Source organism: Callithrix jacchus, chromosome 12 (assembly GCF_049354715.1).
Source record: "Callithrix jacchus isolate 240 chromosome 12, calJac240_pri, whole genome shotgun sequence".
NCBI lineage: Eukaryota > Metazoa > Chordata > Mammalia > Primates > Cebidae > Callithrix > Callithrix jacchus.
Genome location: NC_133513.1, coordinates 55,650,941 through 55,667,056, shown reverse-complemented (window position 1 = coordinate 55,667,056; position 16,116 = coordinate 55,650,941). Strand labels below are relative to the sequence as shown.

Sequence of the window (16,116 nt, the reverse complement as noted above, 5' to 3'; positions counted from 1 at the left end):
GTGAGTTTTTAAATGATGAGAAAACATTATGATACAAAAATATTTTTATTAGAATTTCACTAGCAGTACTTTAAAGTAATAAGAAGCAGATGTAGGGGAGAAAAGGTAACATATTTTCCTTATCCATTGAAAGGGTCATTATTGAACCCTCTGTAACTAAAGAGATTAATAAGAGAAAAGCATAATAAATTTATTTAACAAAGTTTTACATGACACAGGAACCTTCAGAAATTAAGACCCAAAGACCAGCCGGGCCCAGTTGCACACCCCTGTAATCCCAGCACTTTGAGAAGCCGATGTGGGAGGATCACGAGGTCAGGAGGTCAAGACCATCCTGGCTAACACGGTGAAACCCCGTCTCTGCTAAAAATACAAAAATTAGCTGGGCATGTAGTGCCAGCTGCTTGGGAGGCTGAGACAGGAGAATCGCATGAACCCAGGAGGCGGACGTTGCAGTGAGGCAAGATCGTACCACTGCACTCCAGCCTGGGTGACACAACAAGATTCCATCTCAAAAAAAAAAAGCCCAAAGACCAGCAAAACTGCATTTTAATGCAAAGTCTGATGAAAGACATGTTTCTCAATAGAGAAACATGATTAAACAAAAGGGATATGATCTAATGGTAATAAACTTAGGGTTGCAGAAGGTGGAAGCCAGCAAGTCCTGTCCGTTAGATTATTCTTGGCCTCTAGGTAGAGGGCAGTACGCCTTTGGAATAGGATTTTCTGGCCAACTTTCACAGAGAAAGGTGGAAGAAGGTCAGAGTGACCTTGCTTCTGCTGTTTTCTCAATTTCTAGGGGACTATATTTTGGGGTATTGTATTCTGGTCCCTCACACAATTAGAATATACAATTCTCTCTTAATATCTCAGAATATATAAGAACAGTAAACCCTTCAAAGATGAATGCCAATACACATGGCTCCTGCCACAAAATTAATTTTTTTAGTTTTCTTGTAGTAGTCTATCTGAAATCTGAAAGTAGTATTTTTAAAGATTTTTTTTTCTTTTTAAACTTTTCAAAGTTTGCATATGGAAATCGTTAGTCCCTCAGTTGTAAGTGAATATCTCAGTAGTATTTTTGTAAATTTTAAAATTCCTTCTATATTCTCAAGGTTATTTCTTCCAATTATAAGCCAGTTATTCTCCTCTTCTAGTTTCCAGTGCTCCCACTAACTCTAGTTCTTTGCTGTAGTTTATCCTCCCTCCCTTGCCTCCTCATTCTTGTTTCTCCAATAGATCCTTTTCTTTGAAAAGCAAAATTTTTCCAACTTTCCCTGCCCTTAAAAACAACTTTTGGCCGGGCGCGGTGGCTCACGCCTGTAATCCCAGCACTTTGGGAGGCCGAGGCGGGTGGATCACGAGGTCAAGAGATCTCGTTGACCATCCTGGTCCACATGGTGAAATCCCGTCTCTACTAAAAATACAAAAAATTAGCAGGGCATAGTGGCGCGTGCCTGAAGTCCCAGCTACTCAGGAGGCTGAGGGAGGAGAATTGCCTGAACCCAGGAGGCGGAGGTTGCGGTGAGCCGAGATCGCGCCATTGCACTCCAGCCTGGGTAACAAGAGCGAAACTCTGTCTCAAAAAAAAAAAAAAAAAAAAAAGACAACTTTCTTATATCTTTATTTCCCTGCCCACCCTCCCCTTCAAAAAAGCCTTTCTGCCTTTTCCTCCTCTTATTATGTGCTCAAACTAGCAATATATCTGGAGTCATATGAATCCAGGTTTCATCACATGTAAGCTGTGTGTCCTAAAGGAACATCTCTTAACTTCTCTATCTTGCTTATTTATCGAATGAAACTAGTAAGTCTCTACCTCATAGGGTTTGATGTAAAGAAAAAACAATAATAACTGAGTTGCTATATAGTATAGTGCCTGGGGACACAATAATTACTCATTACATTTCAAATGATTTTATTATCATTACTGATGAAGCTTTGAAAATAATTATTCTTACCCTCACTTTTTCACCATTCCTTTTTTAACAACTTCTTTTACCATCATACTAAGTGCTTTCTGTTAATCATCAAATCTTATGCTTTTACTCATTCCTTTCTTTCTCTACTTCCCCATAGCACCTTCTTAAAATTTCCGTTGTTCAGTTTCTCCACCATCACTTCATTCCTCTCATTTGCCCTCCTCTTGTTTGCTCCTTTTCCTTTTTTGTTTCCTCTAATTTTTTGTTCTCCATTCTGTCCTTCGTCCTCTTTTGTCTGCCTTGGGAATTCCAACACCTCTTTGACCATCACATTCATGGCCTTTCCTCTGAGTCCAACTTTTTGGTAGATATTTAGAGATCTCTTAGACCCTCAACTGTAGTATGACCACAACTAAACACTCTTTACCATCTAAGCCAGATCTTATTCTGGAATTTTCCACTTTTATTAATGTTGGAACCGGATTCAAAAATCTTAGTCATCTTTTGATTCTTTTCTTCTTTGCCTTCCACATCTTAAACAATTGCCAAGTCCTGTATATAGTACTCCTAGTATGGTTTTCTTTTACAGAGCCAAAGGTAGACATTAATTAACTGTTGCTGAATTGTTGCTGCCCAGATTAACTGTGCTTTAAATTTTTCCATAAGCTTGTTATTTCTTCCGTTCAAGGAAATATACACATTACCTATGATCCATCCCTACCCCTCTCGCACATTGCCTATCAAAAACCCTGCCACCCAAGACTCTTTGTATTCTTAACTCTGCCAATCTTTTCAAATCTTCTGTTACTGCCCTTCGTATATTCCTTTACTTGTTTGTGCACCATCCAAACTAATTTCCTACATATACATGTATGTCTTTGCTTATACTTTCATCTAGAAAGCATAAATATGTTTTAATAAGACTTTAATTAGTATTAAAGCTGTAGATAAATAGCATTTTAAATACAACTTTCCTGACATGAAATTTTAATTAAATATTTTTCTTTTGCACTACTGAATTCTTTTCTCATTATTTGAAAATTCTAATTCAGAATCTTCCTCAAAAATCCAATTTAGATATTTCTTAAGGTAACAAGTTATGATCTTTTTATTTATTTTGAGACAAGGTCTCCCTGTGTTTTCCAGGCTGGAGTGCAGTGGCATGATCTCAGCTCACTTCAATCTCCAACTCCTGGGCTATAGTAATCCTCCCATCTCAGCCTCGCAAGTATCTGAGACCACAGGCACACACCAACACACCCAGCCCATTTTTAAATTTTTCGTATAGACACAGTTTTGTCATGTTGCCAGGCTGGTTTGGAACTCCTGGACTCAATGATTGGCCCATCTTGGCCTCCCAAAGTACTGGAATTCCAGGTGTGATTCATTGCACCTGGCCACAAGTTAAGATCTTAATAAACAGATTATTTTTAAGTCACTTATAAGAATCCAAACTCAGGCTCAGTGGTGCACACCTATAATCCCATTACTTGGAGGGCTGAGGTAAGGAGGATTGCTTTATCCCAGGAGTTCAGGACCAACCTGGGAGATATAGTGAAACCTTATCTCAAAAAATATAAATTCCAAACTGTAAAAAACTAGGATTCAATCTACCTTCATAGTATAGTTTATCTAATTCAAATGTAATTATTGTCTTGAATGAGACCTTTCAAATATTCTTTCTTTCATGAATTTACAGAATTCTTTAGTATTATACATATAAATCTAGTATGACATAATTAATGCTTTATTCTCTGAAGTAATGGCATGTATCAAGTATATGGTACTCATATGATCAAATATCCTTCCAGTCAAATGTTGCTATTTTCTGCCTTGCATCTTATAATTGTATTTTACGTACTTTTTTATTTTGTGTTGGTTTCTTTTATTCTCACTGAGTAGCTGTGGAAATGGCATTTTTAATTTTCCCTCCTTTTTTCTTCATCCAGGGCTTTTTTCTTACAGTTTCCCCAGAGTCAGTGTTAAAAGTGGCTCACCATGCTTCTGAAAACAACAAGATTTTCACTTTGAATCTGTCTGCACCATTTATTAGCCAGTTATACAAGGAATCATTGATGAAAGTTATGCCTTTTGTTGACATACTTTTTGGAAATGAGACGGTGAGTTACCTTTCCTTTTTTAAAAGAATCCAGGGTTTTGTTTGTTTGTTTCTGATCTACATACATATATTTAGAAATATATTAATTAAAACTTAAATTTTTGTGTAAATATCCTTGAGAAGTGTGCAACAAAATTGTCTCAATGTCGACTGCTCTCAGTATTTTCAATATTTCCTTCAGTATATACTATCTTCTTACTTAGTGAAACATGTATTTATTTATTTATTTTTTGCAATGGAGTTTCGCTCTTGTCACCCATACTGGAGAGTAATGGTGTAATCTCGGCTCACTGTAACCTCCACTTTCCATGTTCAAGCAACTCTCCTGCCTAGGCACCCACTACCATGCCCAGCTAATTTTGATATTTTTAGTCGAGACAGGGTTTCAACATGTTGGCCAGGCTAGTCAAGAACTCTTAACCTCAGGTGATCTGCCCGCCTCGGTCTCCCAAAGTGCTGGGATTACAGGCATGAGCCACCGTGCCCGGCCCAACATTTATTTTTTAAAGTTTAGGTGTCTGAGGTTTAATGTAATTTCTATAAGTTTTTACAGATGGATAACTGACCTGTTACTATGACCACTGTCAGGATAAAAAAACACATTCATCACTTTTTAAAGTCTTTTCAGAGTCAGAGTCCATTCAATCTTCATTTAATAAATTATGAGTAAATTTTGATATATTACATTTATATTTCTTTATTAATAATGTCATTTTTGTTAATATTTGTTCGTTATACTTGAAGGTGATAAAATGGAATTTCATCCAACAATTAGTTTTTTCTTTCTACCAAGAATGTATTTTCTTCCATTCTAAATTAGGGAAATGATTTTTTTTTATTTTTTTGCTTATTTGCTGTTTATACCTCTTTAAAAATCCATGGAAGAGGAAAAAAGCCTTCAGTCTGCCTTCCTGTGACTTGGCCATGTCACTTGATGGTTTAATGTATAAAATGAAGATGGTGTATTAATCATCCCAGAAGTTTATTCTGATTCTAATTCCACAGTTCTAACACAGCTTGAATATATTCATCAATTTTATATCTAATAACTGCTGTCTGCCTAGAATAACATAAAAATTGACCTGGAAATTTATGAGATCACCTGGGTAAAGATTAAAGGATGATCCATAGAAATAACATCATAGTGGATCTATAAAGGTGATGATTAAATTGGTTACAAATGGTGACATTGGAAGGAAATGCTATATTCTTGATAATTCACAAATTGAGATACTAGCAAGAAACGGTGGTAAAAGTGAAGTGTCAAATAACTGCTAGAAGTCTAAATTGACTAAAATCTACCATTTATTTTTTCCTTATTAACAATTTTATTTTCTAATGGCTAAAAGAAGTAACTGGGAAAAGTGCTACTCAAGCCCTTTGAATAACATTGAAGCATTGGTCTCTAAGTTTTGAGAATCATTTGGAGAAACTGACACTTAGTCTTAGAGTTCCTAATAGTCAAGAAAGATCAGATTGACAGCACTTAAATATGTTCTCTAGAGTTTAAGAGACAAATCTTAAAACTTCTAAAAAAGATAAATACAATTCCAAAGAATGAGACTTTGGAATTAAAGAAAGCTTAGGGGGATTCAATGCAATCAAAAATGCAATTCAGACTTTATAGTCACAAATGATCTTAATTAAGGAGAGAATGTACAGGGGCCTTTAAAAAAAATGCAGAGCATGCAGAAAACTGTTTAATAAGAGCTCAAATTTGGAAGATGGCAAGATGGCTGCCTTTGCCTTTGCTGGTGCAGGTAGAGCAGTTTCAGGAATCTTACAATCCCTGAATATTTTGGTATCTTCAGCCTACCAAAACTGTCAAGAATGCATCTCTCATTTCTGTATTGTCCACTAGACATTTTAGTCATATTTAGACACCAGTTGTTTCCTTCACTCCCAGACTTACCACATCTGAGAGAAACCTGACACATGGGCAAATTTCAGTGATCCTTAATAGAGTAGCCCCCCTTGCTCCCAAGTGTCCTGAACCTGCTTATCAGATCTCTAACATACATCAGTACACGAAAAGGCAAGAGAAAGGCTGTGTAAGCTGTCATCTATAGGTTTCTTCAACTTCATTGTAGCCTTTGGGTGAGGAGAAGGCCTGGTTCTAAGAAAAAATTATGGAAAAAGGCACCTTCAAGAAAAAAGCCATTGAGGGAATTTGTATTCTGCAATAAAACCCAGAGTAAACTCTTAAGATAAAATGATGACATCCTTCTGGAAGAGGTAAAACTGGTATGTCAATGATTCTTATCAGAAGCATCATGATCAAACAAACCTGAACGTGTAGCTCAGAAGTTTCACTTGTTTCTCAGTTATTGAATATGTATCTTTGTGTACATGATATCTTTGCAAAAATGAATAAGTATAAAACTTGATGTAAATTGTACCAATGAATATGTAAATATACAGTGACAACATTAAACTTATAAAAGTTTTAAAACTTAAAAAAAAAAAGCTCAAATTTGTAAAAGACATGTAAAAAGAAGGTAGAAAATATATTTAGTACCAGGGAATGATGCTAAAAGATGGGCCCAAAAGTGGTTTAACTTTGCAGCAGATGTTGATGAGATCAAAACAATCTTCACTGAAAGAAAAAAAAAGATTCCAAATTACAAGCAACAAATGGAAAAAATAGATGAATTAGACATCATCAAAATTAACCACTTTTGTGCATCAAAGGACACTATTAAGAATGTGAAAAGACAACTAGATGAATGTGAGTTAATATTTGCAAATCGTATATCTGTTAAAGGATTCGTATTCAGAATATTTAACACAGTAGCAACTCAACAATAAGAAAACAACATAATTCAATAATGATCAAAGAAATTTAATAAAGATTTATTTGAAGAAGATATGCAAATGGCCAGTAAACCCATGAAAAGATGCTCAACATAACCAGTCAGGAAGTACAAATGTAAACCAAAATTAGATACTACTTCACATCCATCAGAATGGCAATTATTTTAAAAAATGGAAATTAGCAAGTATTGGTAAAGATGTGGAAAAATTGGAAACCCTGTGTATTGCTGGTGGAAATGTAAAATAATACAACTGCTGTAGAAGACAATTTGATGGTTCCTTGAGGTGTTAAACATCTCAAGTTATTACCATATGATCTAGCAGTTCTACTTCTAGATATATTACCCAAAATAACTGAAAGCAGGGACTCAGATAATTATACACCAATGTCCATAGCAGCATTATTCACAATAACTGAGATAGAAGCAAATCAAATATTTATCACAGATGAATAAACAAAATTTCATGCATATGCACAATGGAGTATTATTTAGCCTCAAATGAAATTTTGATACATGCTACAACATGAATGAATTTTGAAAATACTATGTTAAGTAAAATAAGCCAGACACATCAATGATTTGGATTTTCTTAGAAGAATTCCTCTTACATGAGGTACCTAGAATAGGCAAATTCATAGAGACACACTAAGTAGGATAGTTGTTACCTGAGAGTGGGGTGGGGAGGAATGAGGCATTATTGTGTAATAAGTACAGAGCTTCTGTTTGGGATGATTAAAAAGTTCTGGAAATGGATAGTGGTGATAGTTGTGCCACACACTGTGAATGTATTTAGTGCCACTGAATTGAATACTTAAAATGGAAAATTTTATCCTATGTGTAGTTTACCACAATTTTTAAAAAAGATTGATTTTATGAATCAGTAAACTTAGAAGTTGGATCACAGCTTAGTATAGATTATTAAAGGACTTATTTTTTCCCCTCCTAGAAGAGGAAGTAGTAAAACTGTAAGCTGCCTCCTGGCTATAAGTCCTGGGGCAAGAAAATCTTTTCTCTTTTGGTGTGGTTATTCTTCATTTGAATTCACTTCAAGAGGTATTTATATAGTACCTATTATGGCAGACCAATAAGCAGTGAATGCATGGTATATTTGAGAACTTCTGTCATTATATGGATCATAGAATAATAAAGACTGGCTATAGGACAATTAGAGGTATTTGGTATTTTATTGAAGCAGTCTCAAAAGGTCTGTTGATTAATAAATCGATTTCTAGGGATGCACCTCAGTGTTTACCCTAGTTGTGCTTAAGTAAAGTAACAGTGATTTAGATAAGCTATATTTGCATATAATTCAAATGCAAATAATACAGCACCTTAATACATACTAGGTAAGTTGAAGGTCAAAATCAGATTTTTTTAAATGTTAGTAGACTCTAAATATCAGTTGAGTGATGAAATTTAATAGGGATAATAAAAATTATACCATATTTTATTATAAAAAGCAAGTAGAGTAAAATGCTTTATCCCTTTGATCTCATCATCCATTGTTTTTTCTCCTTGAATACTATAGTAATAATAAGTTATCTTTAGTTCTTCAGGAAAAAAAAGGACATTTTACTTCTAAAATATGATGAACGATAAAATATATGTTTATACATAGGATTCTTTAATCCTCCCCCCTTGAAAAAAATAAAATATACTGTGTTTAGTATAAATTTTCAAAATGTCAAAACTCAGCTAAAAAGACACACTTGGCCCTTATTTTCTACATGATGTTACCTTCTTTTTCTCAGAGGATTGTATAGAAGTAATGATGATTTAAAACTTCCGATAGCTTCAATATTTAAAAAAATATTTTGTCCACAAAGATTATTTCTTCACAGGCAATGATCAGTTATCCCCGTGAGACAATAAATAAGAAAGATATACTTGATGATGACCCCAGCTAATGCCTTGGTGATAATTTCCAGGCCAGAGTACAAGAAAGGTAACTAAGGCTGGCACGGTGGCTTATTCCTATAATACCAGCACTTTGGGAGGCTGAGGCAGGTGGATCACTTGAGATTAGGAGTTTAAGACCAGCCTGGCCAATATAATGAAACCCCATCTCTGCCAAAAATTTTAAAAATTACCTAGGTGTGGTGGCACGCACCAGTAATCCCAGCTGCTCAGGAAGCTGAGACAGGAAAATTGCTTGAACCTGGGAGGCGGAAGTTGCAGTGAGCCAAGGTACAGAGGGGAGAGAAAGGGTCAAGATTCCAACTCCCTTTGTGTAAGATTGGAAGGTAGTAAGGACTTTTGGAGTGTGTGTCTGATAAAGACTATGGCAATATTGTTGACGGTGGGCTGGGCATGGTGGCTTATGCCTGTAATCAGTCCCCGCGTTTTGGGAGGCAGAGAGTGGTGGACCACCTGAGGTCAGGAGTCCGAGACCAGCCTGGCCAACATGGTGAAACCCCATCTCTACCAAAACTACAAAAAAGTTAGCCTGGTGGGCTGGTTGTGCAACTGTAATCCCAGCTGCTTGGGTGAGTGAGGCATGAGAATTGCTTGAACCAGGAAAGTGGAGGTTGCAGTGAGCCAAGATTGCACCACTGCACTCCAGCCAGGGTAACTGTCTCCAAAAAAAAAAAAAGAAGGGTAACTCATGTAGAGCCTGGCAGTCTCTTTTAATGAGGAATTAGAACTCTAAGTTCAAGGAGTCTAAGACAGCTAGTGTTTGCAAGTTAAAAGTACCAGAGAAGAAAGAGCTGGATAGAGAGAGAACACAGGACATTTGTAGAATCCCACCAAGTCTTCAGCTGAGTATAAGTCAGTGCATATTTGTGAAGAAATTAAGGAAGACCAGGAAAAAAACCCCCGCAAAAAGATTATAGAGGACAATCCTCAGCGTACACATGAGAATTTGTAACCATTCCTATCCTACTAGTCAGAGTGGATAACCTCATAATTCATGAGGCTTCAAATAGAGTATTAAAAGGGATTTTATCCCATTAGTGGGGTAAAATCAGCTCTAGACTAGAAGATGTTCTGGTCTCTCTTATCAATATTATTGCACTATATTTGACTACCTTTATGAAATGAACAAATTTCTTAAAAGACACAAAGTACTAAATCATACTCAAGAAGAAATAGAAAAAGGCTGTTTAAGTTATTAAAGAAATTGAATTTGTAGTTAAAACCCTTGCTACAAGGAAAACTCAAAGGCTGGATTGCTTTAGTGTTTAATTCTTTTTTTGTTTTGTTTGTTTGTTTGAGACAAGGTCTCACTCTGTCACCCAGAGGTGGCTCACTGCAAACTCAAACTCCTAGGTTCAAGTGATCCTCCCACTCCAGCCTCCAGAGAAGCTAGGATGACAGGCATGCCTGGCTAATTTTTAACTTTTATAGAGAGGAGGTCTCATTTTGTTGCCCAAGCTGGTTTTAACCTCCTGTGCTCAAGCGATCCACCCACCTTAGCCTCCCAAAGTGCTGGAATGATAAGCATGAGCTATTGCACTTAGTAGTGTTGAATTTCACCACAGATTGCAGAAAGATATAAGATCAATTGTATACAAACTATCCCAGAAAATTGAAGAGGGAAATATATACCTATCTTATTTCATGAGGTTAGCATTACCTTCATACCAAAAACAAAACATTGCAAAAAAGAAAATTACAGACCAATATCCCTCATAAACATAGATTCAAAAATTCTTCAAATAATTTTAGCAAACCAAACACAACATTATATTAAGAGTAATTCATCATGACTAGGAGTGCAGAATTGGTTTACCTTTTTTTAGTTTTTTTGAGACAGAGTTTTGCTCTTATTCCCCAGGCTGGCGTGATCTCAGCTCACTGCAACCTCCACCAGCTCCCCCAGCCCTCAGAGACTGGGCATGGTGGCTCAGGCTTGTAATCCCGTAATCCCAGCACTTCGGGGAGGCCAAGGTGGGCGGATCACTTGAGGTCAGGAGTTTGAGACCAGCGTGGCCAACATGGGAAAATCCTGTCTCTATTAATAATATGCAAGATAGCTGGGTGTAGTGGCAGGTGCCTATAATCCCAGCTACTTGGGAGGCTGAAACAGGAGAATCACTTGAACCAAGGAAGCAGAGGTTCCAGTGAGCCAAGATCACACCACCTCACTCCAGCCTGGGTGACAGAGTAAAACTGTGTCAAAAACAACAAAAGCCCTCAGAATAGTAGGAGTAAGGGAACTTCTTAAAGTCAATAAAGGACATCCACCAAAAATATATAGTTAATATCATACGTAATGGTGGAAGATTGAATGCTTTTGCCCAAGATGAGAAACAACAAATCAAGGATATTCATTCTTTTTACTTCTATTCAACATTGTTTTGGAGGTTCTAGCCAGTGCTAACAAAGCATGAAAAACATCCAGATTTAGAAAGAAGGAAGTAAAACTGTCTTTATTATCAAAACCATGATCATCTTCATATAAAATATAATGTGATCTTCAAAAAGCTATTAGAACTGGCTGGGCACTGTGGCTCACACCTGTAATCTTAGCACTTTGGGAGGCTGAGGCTCATGGATTACTTGAGGTCAGGAGTTTAAGACCAGCCTGGCCAACATGGTGAAACCCTATCTTTACTAAAAATACAAAAATTAGCCAGGTGTGGTGGCACTCACCTATAATCCCAGCTATTTGGGAAGCTGAGGCAGGAGAACCAGAGAGGCAGAGGTGGTAATGAGCCTAGATCGTGCCACTACACTTCAGCCTGGGCAACAGAGCAAGACTCCATCTCCAAAATAAAAGAAAGCAATTAGAACAAATTGACATTAGCAAGATTGTAGCATACAGAATAAAAATTTAAAATTCAAATGTATTTTCTGTTTTTTCTTATTGAAGAATCAACCAGAAATTAAAATTTAAATATACTATTTTCAATGCCATCAAAAAGTATTACAAAGTATTTACTTTGGGATAAACCAGACCAAAGATGTAGATACTGAACGCCTTGAGAAATGCCTTGTTGAAAAAAATTTAAGGAGACCCTAATGGAAGATATATCACGTTCATGGACTGGAAGGCTCTGTATTGTTAAATATAAATTCTACTCAAAATAATCTATAGTTTCGTTTAATTCAGTCAGAATTTCAGAGGTCCTTTCTTTTTTTTTTAAAACTCAACAAGTTGATTCTAATATTTATATGGAAAAGCACCGGACTAGAATAGCCAAACCAATGTGGATTTAAAAAGAACCAAATCAGAGGACCTTATCATAATTTGAAGACTTATTACAAAGCTACATGATCCAGACAATGTGGCATTGGTGTAATGATAGACAAATAGTCCATGGAACAGAAGGGAGAGTTCAGAAATAGACCTAAATTGATTTTCAACAATGTTTCAGCGTCTATTTCATGGAGAAAAAGTCTTTTTGACAAGTCACTCTGGAGCAATTAAATATCCTATCCAAAAACACAAACTTTTGACCTATATAACAAACAACTGCACAGCTATTAGAATGTCTCAAAGTGTGACCATACCAAATATTGGTAAGGATGTATGGAGCTGCTGGAATGTAAAATGGTACAACTACTTTGGAGAATGGTTTTCTTGTTTCTTACAAAGTTAAATATACATCCTCCAAATGATCTAGCTGTCCCACTCCTAGATATTCACCCAGGACAAATGAAAGCATCTGTCCATGTAAAGACATACACAAAGGTTCATAGCAGCTTTATTTGTAGTAACCAAAGTCTGAAAAACAAACCAAATGTCCACCAACTGGTAACTGCATAAACAAATTGTTATGTTTTCATAGAATAGAATACTACCCAACTATCAAAGAATTGTACTATTGTTAAGAAATGAAATATCAGCATAGAAGAATTTCAGAATACCTATGCTGAGTAAAAGGTATATAAAGTACAAAATGAAAAGAAATTTATAGTGATGGCAGATCCATTGTTTTCTGGGGACAGGGATGTGCTCTCTATTACAGATCTGTTACTCCTAAAAGTTTCCTCGTGAGCATGAGGAAATTTTAGGAGTAATAGATGTGTTCCGATTGAGGTTGTGGTTCCATAACGTTATACATATGTCAAAATTTATCTAATTATTCACTTTTAATTTGTGCCAATTATTGTATTTCAGTTATACCTCAAAGTAAAGCTATTAAAATGAATATATACTTTGTGGTTTTATTTATATGGTTAAAAATAGGAAAAATTATTCTGAGCCATTAAGTTCTATTAAGTAGAATGAGAATTCGTTTAAATGAGTTACGTTTGGGTACAAAACTAAATACATATGAGTTATTTTTAAAGTTGCTATTGAATTGGATGTGGGCATGAAAAGTGTAAAAGATTAAAGGCAGTAAAAAGCTGTAAACATCTGTATTCAGGAGTACTTCATAGATGTTTTTGTGTTTTCTCTCTGCTTTAAAGAAATTCAAACTAGGCTGGTCACCATAGCTCACACCTGTAATCCCAGCACTTTGGGAGGTTGAAGTGGGAGGATAGCTTGAGCAGAGGTATTGGAAACCAGCCTGGGCAACATAGTAGGACCCCATCTCAACAAATATATATATATTTAGCTTTTTTAAGACATTGTACTTTGGGCTCTGGGGTACATGTGCACATCCTGCATCCTGCAGGATTGTTGCATACGTACATACATGCCATGGTGGTTTGCTGTCTCCATCATTCCCCAACCTCGCTCTCCCCACCCCCGCCACCTACATCAGACATTCTCCCAGTGCTATCTCTCCCCATCCTCTCCACCCTCTGCTGTCCCTCCCCTCCCCTCCACCTCCCCACCTTGCCCAGTGAGTGTTGTTCCCTTCCCTGTGCCCAAGTGCTCTCATTGTTCATCACCCACCTATAAAACATGAAAACATATGGTGTTTGGTTTTCTGTTCTTGTGTCATTTGCTGAGAATGAGGGTTTCCAGATTCATCCATGTCTCTACAAAGGACATGAACTCATTGTTTTTTATGGCTGCGTAGTAGTCCATGGTGTATATGTGCCACATTCTTTCTACAAATATTTTTTAAAAATTAGCCAAACATGGTGGCACACACCGGTATTCCCATCTACTCAGGAGAGTCAGTTGGGAGGATCACTTGTGCCTGGGAGGTTGAGGCTGCAGTGAGCCACGATCATGTGACTGTACTACAGCCTGGGTAACAGTCTACGACCCTGTCTAAAAATAAAATTTTTTAAAAGTAAAATGAGAATTTATAAACTATGAATTCTAGATTTGGTTATATAAGAAAAACTCTAGAATGTCAGTTAGTCAGACATGCTCAAATGTCTTGACCCTATGTGTGTGTGTGTGTGTGTGTGTGTGTGCGTGTGTGTGTGTGTGTGTATATATATATATATATATATGAAACAGAGTGTTGCTCATTTCCAGAAAATCTCAGCTAACTGCAACCTTCACTTCCCAGGTTCAAGCAATTCTTCTACCTCGGCCTCCCAAATAGCTGAGACTGCAGGCACACACCATGATGCCCAACTAACTTTTATATTTTTAGTAGAGATGGGGTTTTGCCATGTGGGCCAGGCTGGTTTTGAACTCCTGGCCTCAAGTGATCTGCCCATCTCTGCCTCTGAAAGAGCTGAGATTACAGGTGTGTACCTATTTTAAATATTAGCAAATGATGTATCTTTATATGTCAAAATAAAATGTTTATGAAAGCTATTTTTTCCCTTAATCATCTCTCTGATTTATTTATCAGCTACTATTTCTTCCATTTCCTCATCTGTAAATTAAGGGGATTTGCATAGAAATACTAGATAATCTTTAAAATTTTTTCTTATAGCTTTAACATAAGGCTGGTTATTCATTTTTTCCCATATTCTAACATTGAGTAACACTGATAGATTTTATTATAAATTAACAAAGTTCCTGTTTTGAAATCTAAAATAATGCCTGACAGTAATTTTAGGTAGTTCTTCTTTTTTATTATGAGTATGGCCTTCACTGCAGTGCCTTTTAAGCTGAGTTCTTACCATTTGTGACCCCATTATTCCTTTTTTGTTTAATGAACCCAAGGGAAATGATACTCCTCTCCAAAGAATATCTGAAAATATTTGGTTAGATACATGCTGGGATAAAAAGCGAAGTACCCACAATAATACCATTGCTATATTTTTGTGACACAAACAAACTATAATTACTAAATGATATGATTTACTTTCTCTTTTTAATCCTGGTAATAAATACATAATATAAAATTTATACCATTTAGACTATTTTTAAGTGTACAAATCAGTGGCATTAAGTATATTCACAATGTTGTGTAGCCATCACTACTATTCATTTCCAGAACTTTTTTTTTTATCAACCCAAGCAGAAGCTCTGTACCCATTAAACAATAACTCCATATTTCCTGTTCCCTCCTCCCCTGTCGCCCTTAGTAACTGTTTTACTGTCTATGAATTTGCCTGTTTTATGTGCCTCATACAAATAGGATCATATAAAAGTTATTTGACTTAATTTCACTTAGCATAATATTTTAAAACTTCATCCATGTTATAGCATGTTCATCTTTTTTAAGGCTGAATAATATTTTATTGTATGTGTGAAATTTTGTTTTATTGATTCCTCTGTTTATAAACATTTCATTTGTTTCCATTTTTGATTTTTATAAACAGTGGTACTGTGAATGTTGATATACAATTATCTGTTTGAGTTCCTACTTCTAATTCTTTTGGATATATACCTAGATGTAGAACTGTTGGATCCATGGCAGCTACACTATTTTACATTCTCACCCTGAATACACAAGGGTTCCAGTTTCTTCACCTCCTCAACAACACTTAATTTGCATTTAAAAAATAATAGCTATCCTGCTGGGCATGAGGTGGCATCTCACTGTGGTTTTGATTTTCAGCTGAAGTGCAGAAATATGTAGTGACAAATTTCTGTTTCTTTAATTTAAAATATTTGGTAACCTCTTACATTGTACTTTGTACTTTTAAATTACACACCTAAATTGATTGGTTACCCTTGTTACAGTAGTTCCAAAATTACTGTAGTATAAAAACTCTTGAAATATTACATTGTAGTTTTGTTTCTGACTTCTTCAAAGTTTGAAATTTTCCCTTCAGCTGCAACCATTTGTTAGCTACACTCACATGAAATCAGCTTAATAAAGGACATTCAACACAAAGGTAATTATAATCCATTGATGCTCATTAATGCAAGCTGCTTTGTAGTCATTATCTAGCAGTAGATGACTAAAGAACTTGATTATTCTTGTTTTTTATTTTTATTAAATTAAGAAGTTTTTAAAAATTATGTCATTTTGCAAATGGCTCTTAGGAGTAATACCTTTCAAGG

General features: G+C 35.9%; 1 protein-coding gene and 1 pseudogene across 7 annotated transcripts in view; both read left to right on the top strand.

The window, feature by feature from the left end:
• ADK (adenosine kinase) overlaps window positions 1–16,116 on the top strand; it is a 593,446-nt gene that overhangs the window by 392,469 nt on the left and 184,861 nt on the right. For 5 of the 7 annotated variants that reach the window (XM_009009682.4, XM_009009681.4, XM_078345541.1 and 2 more), the window contains exon 7: window positions 3,869–4,039. The exons of the other annotated variants lie outside the window; for them this stretch is intronic. In XM_009009682.4, the coding sequence (XP_009007930.1) occupies window positions 3,869–4,039 (171 nt within the window). The remainder of the gene's footprint in view (window positions 1–3,868; window positions 4,040–16,116) is intronic. 7 annotated transcript variants of the gene reach the window in all.
• LOC144578663 (large ribosomal subunit protein bL35m pseudogene) lies at window positions 5,653–6,401 on the top strand (annotated as a pseudogene).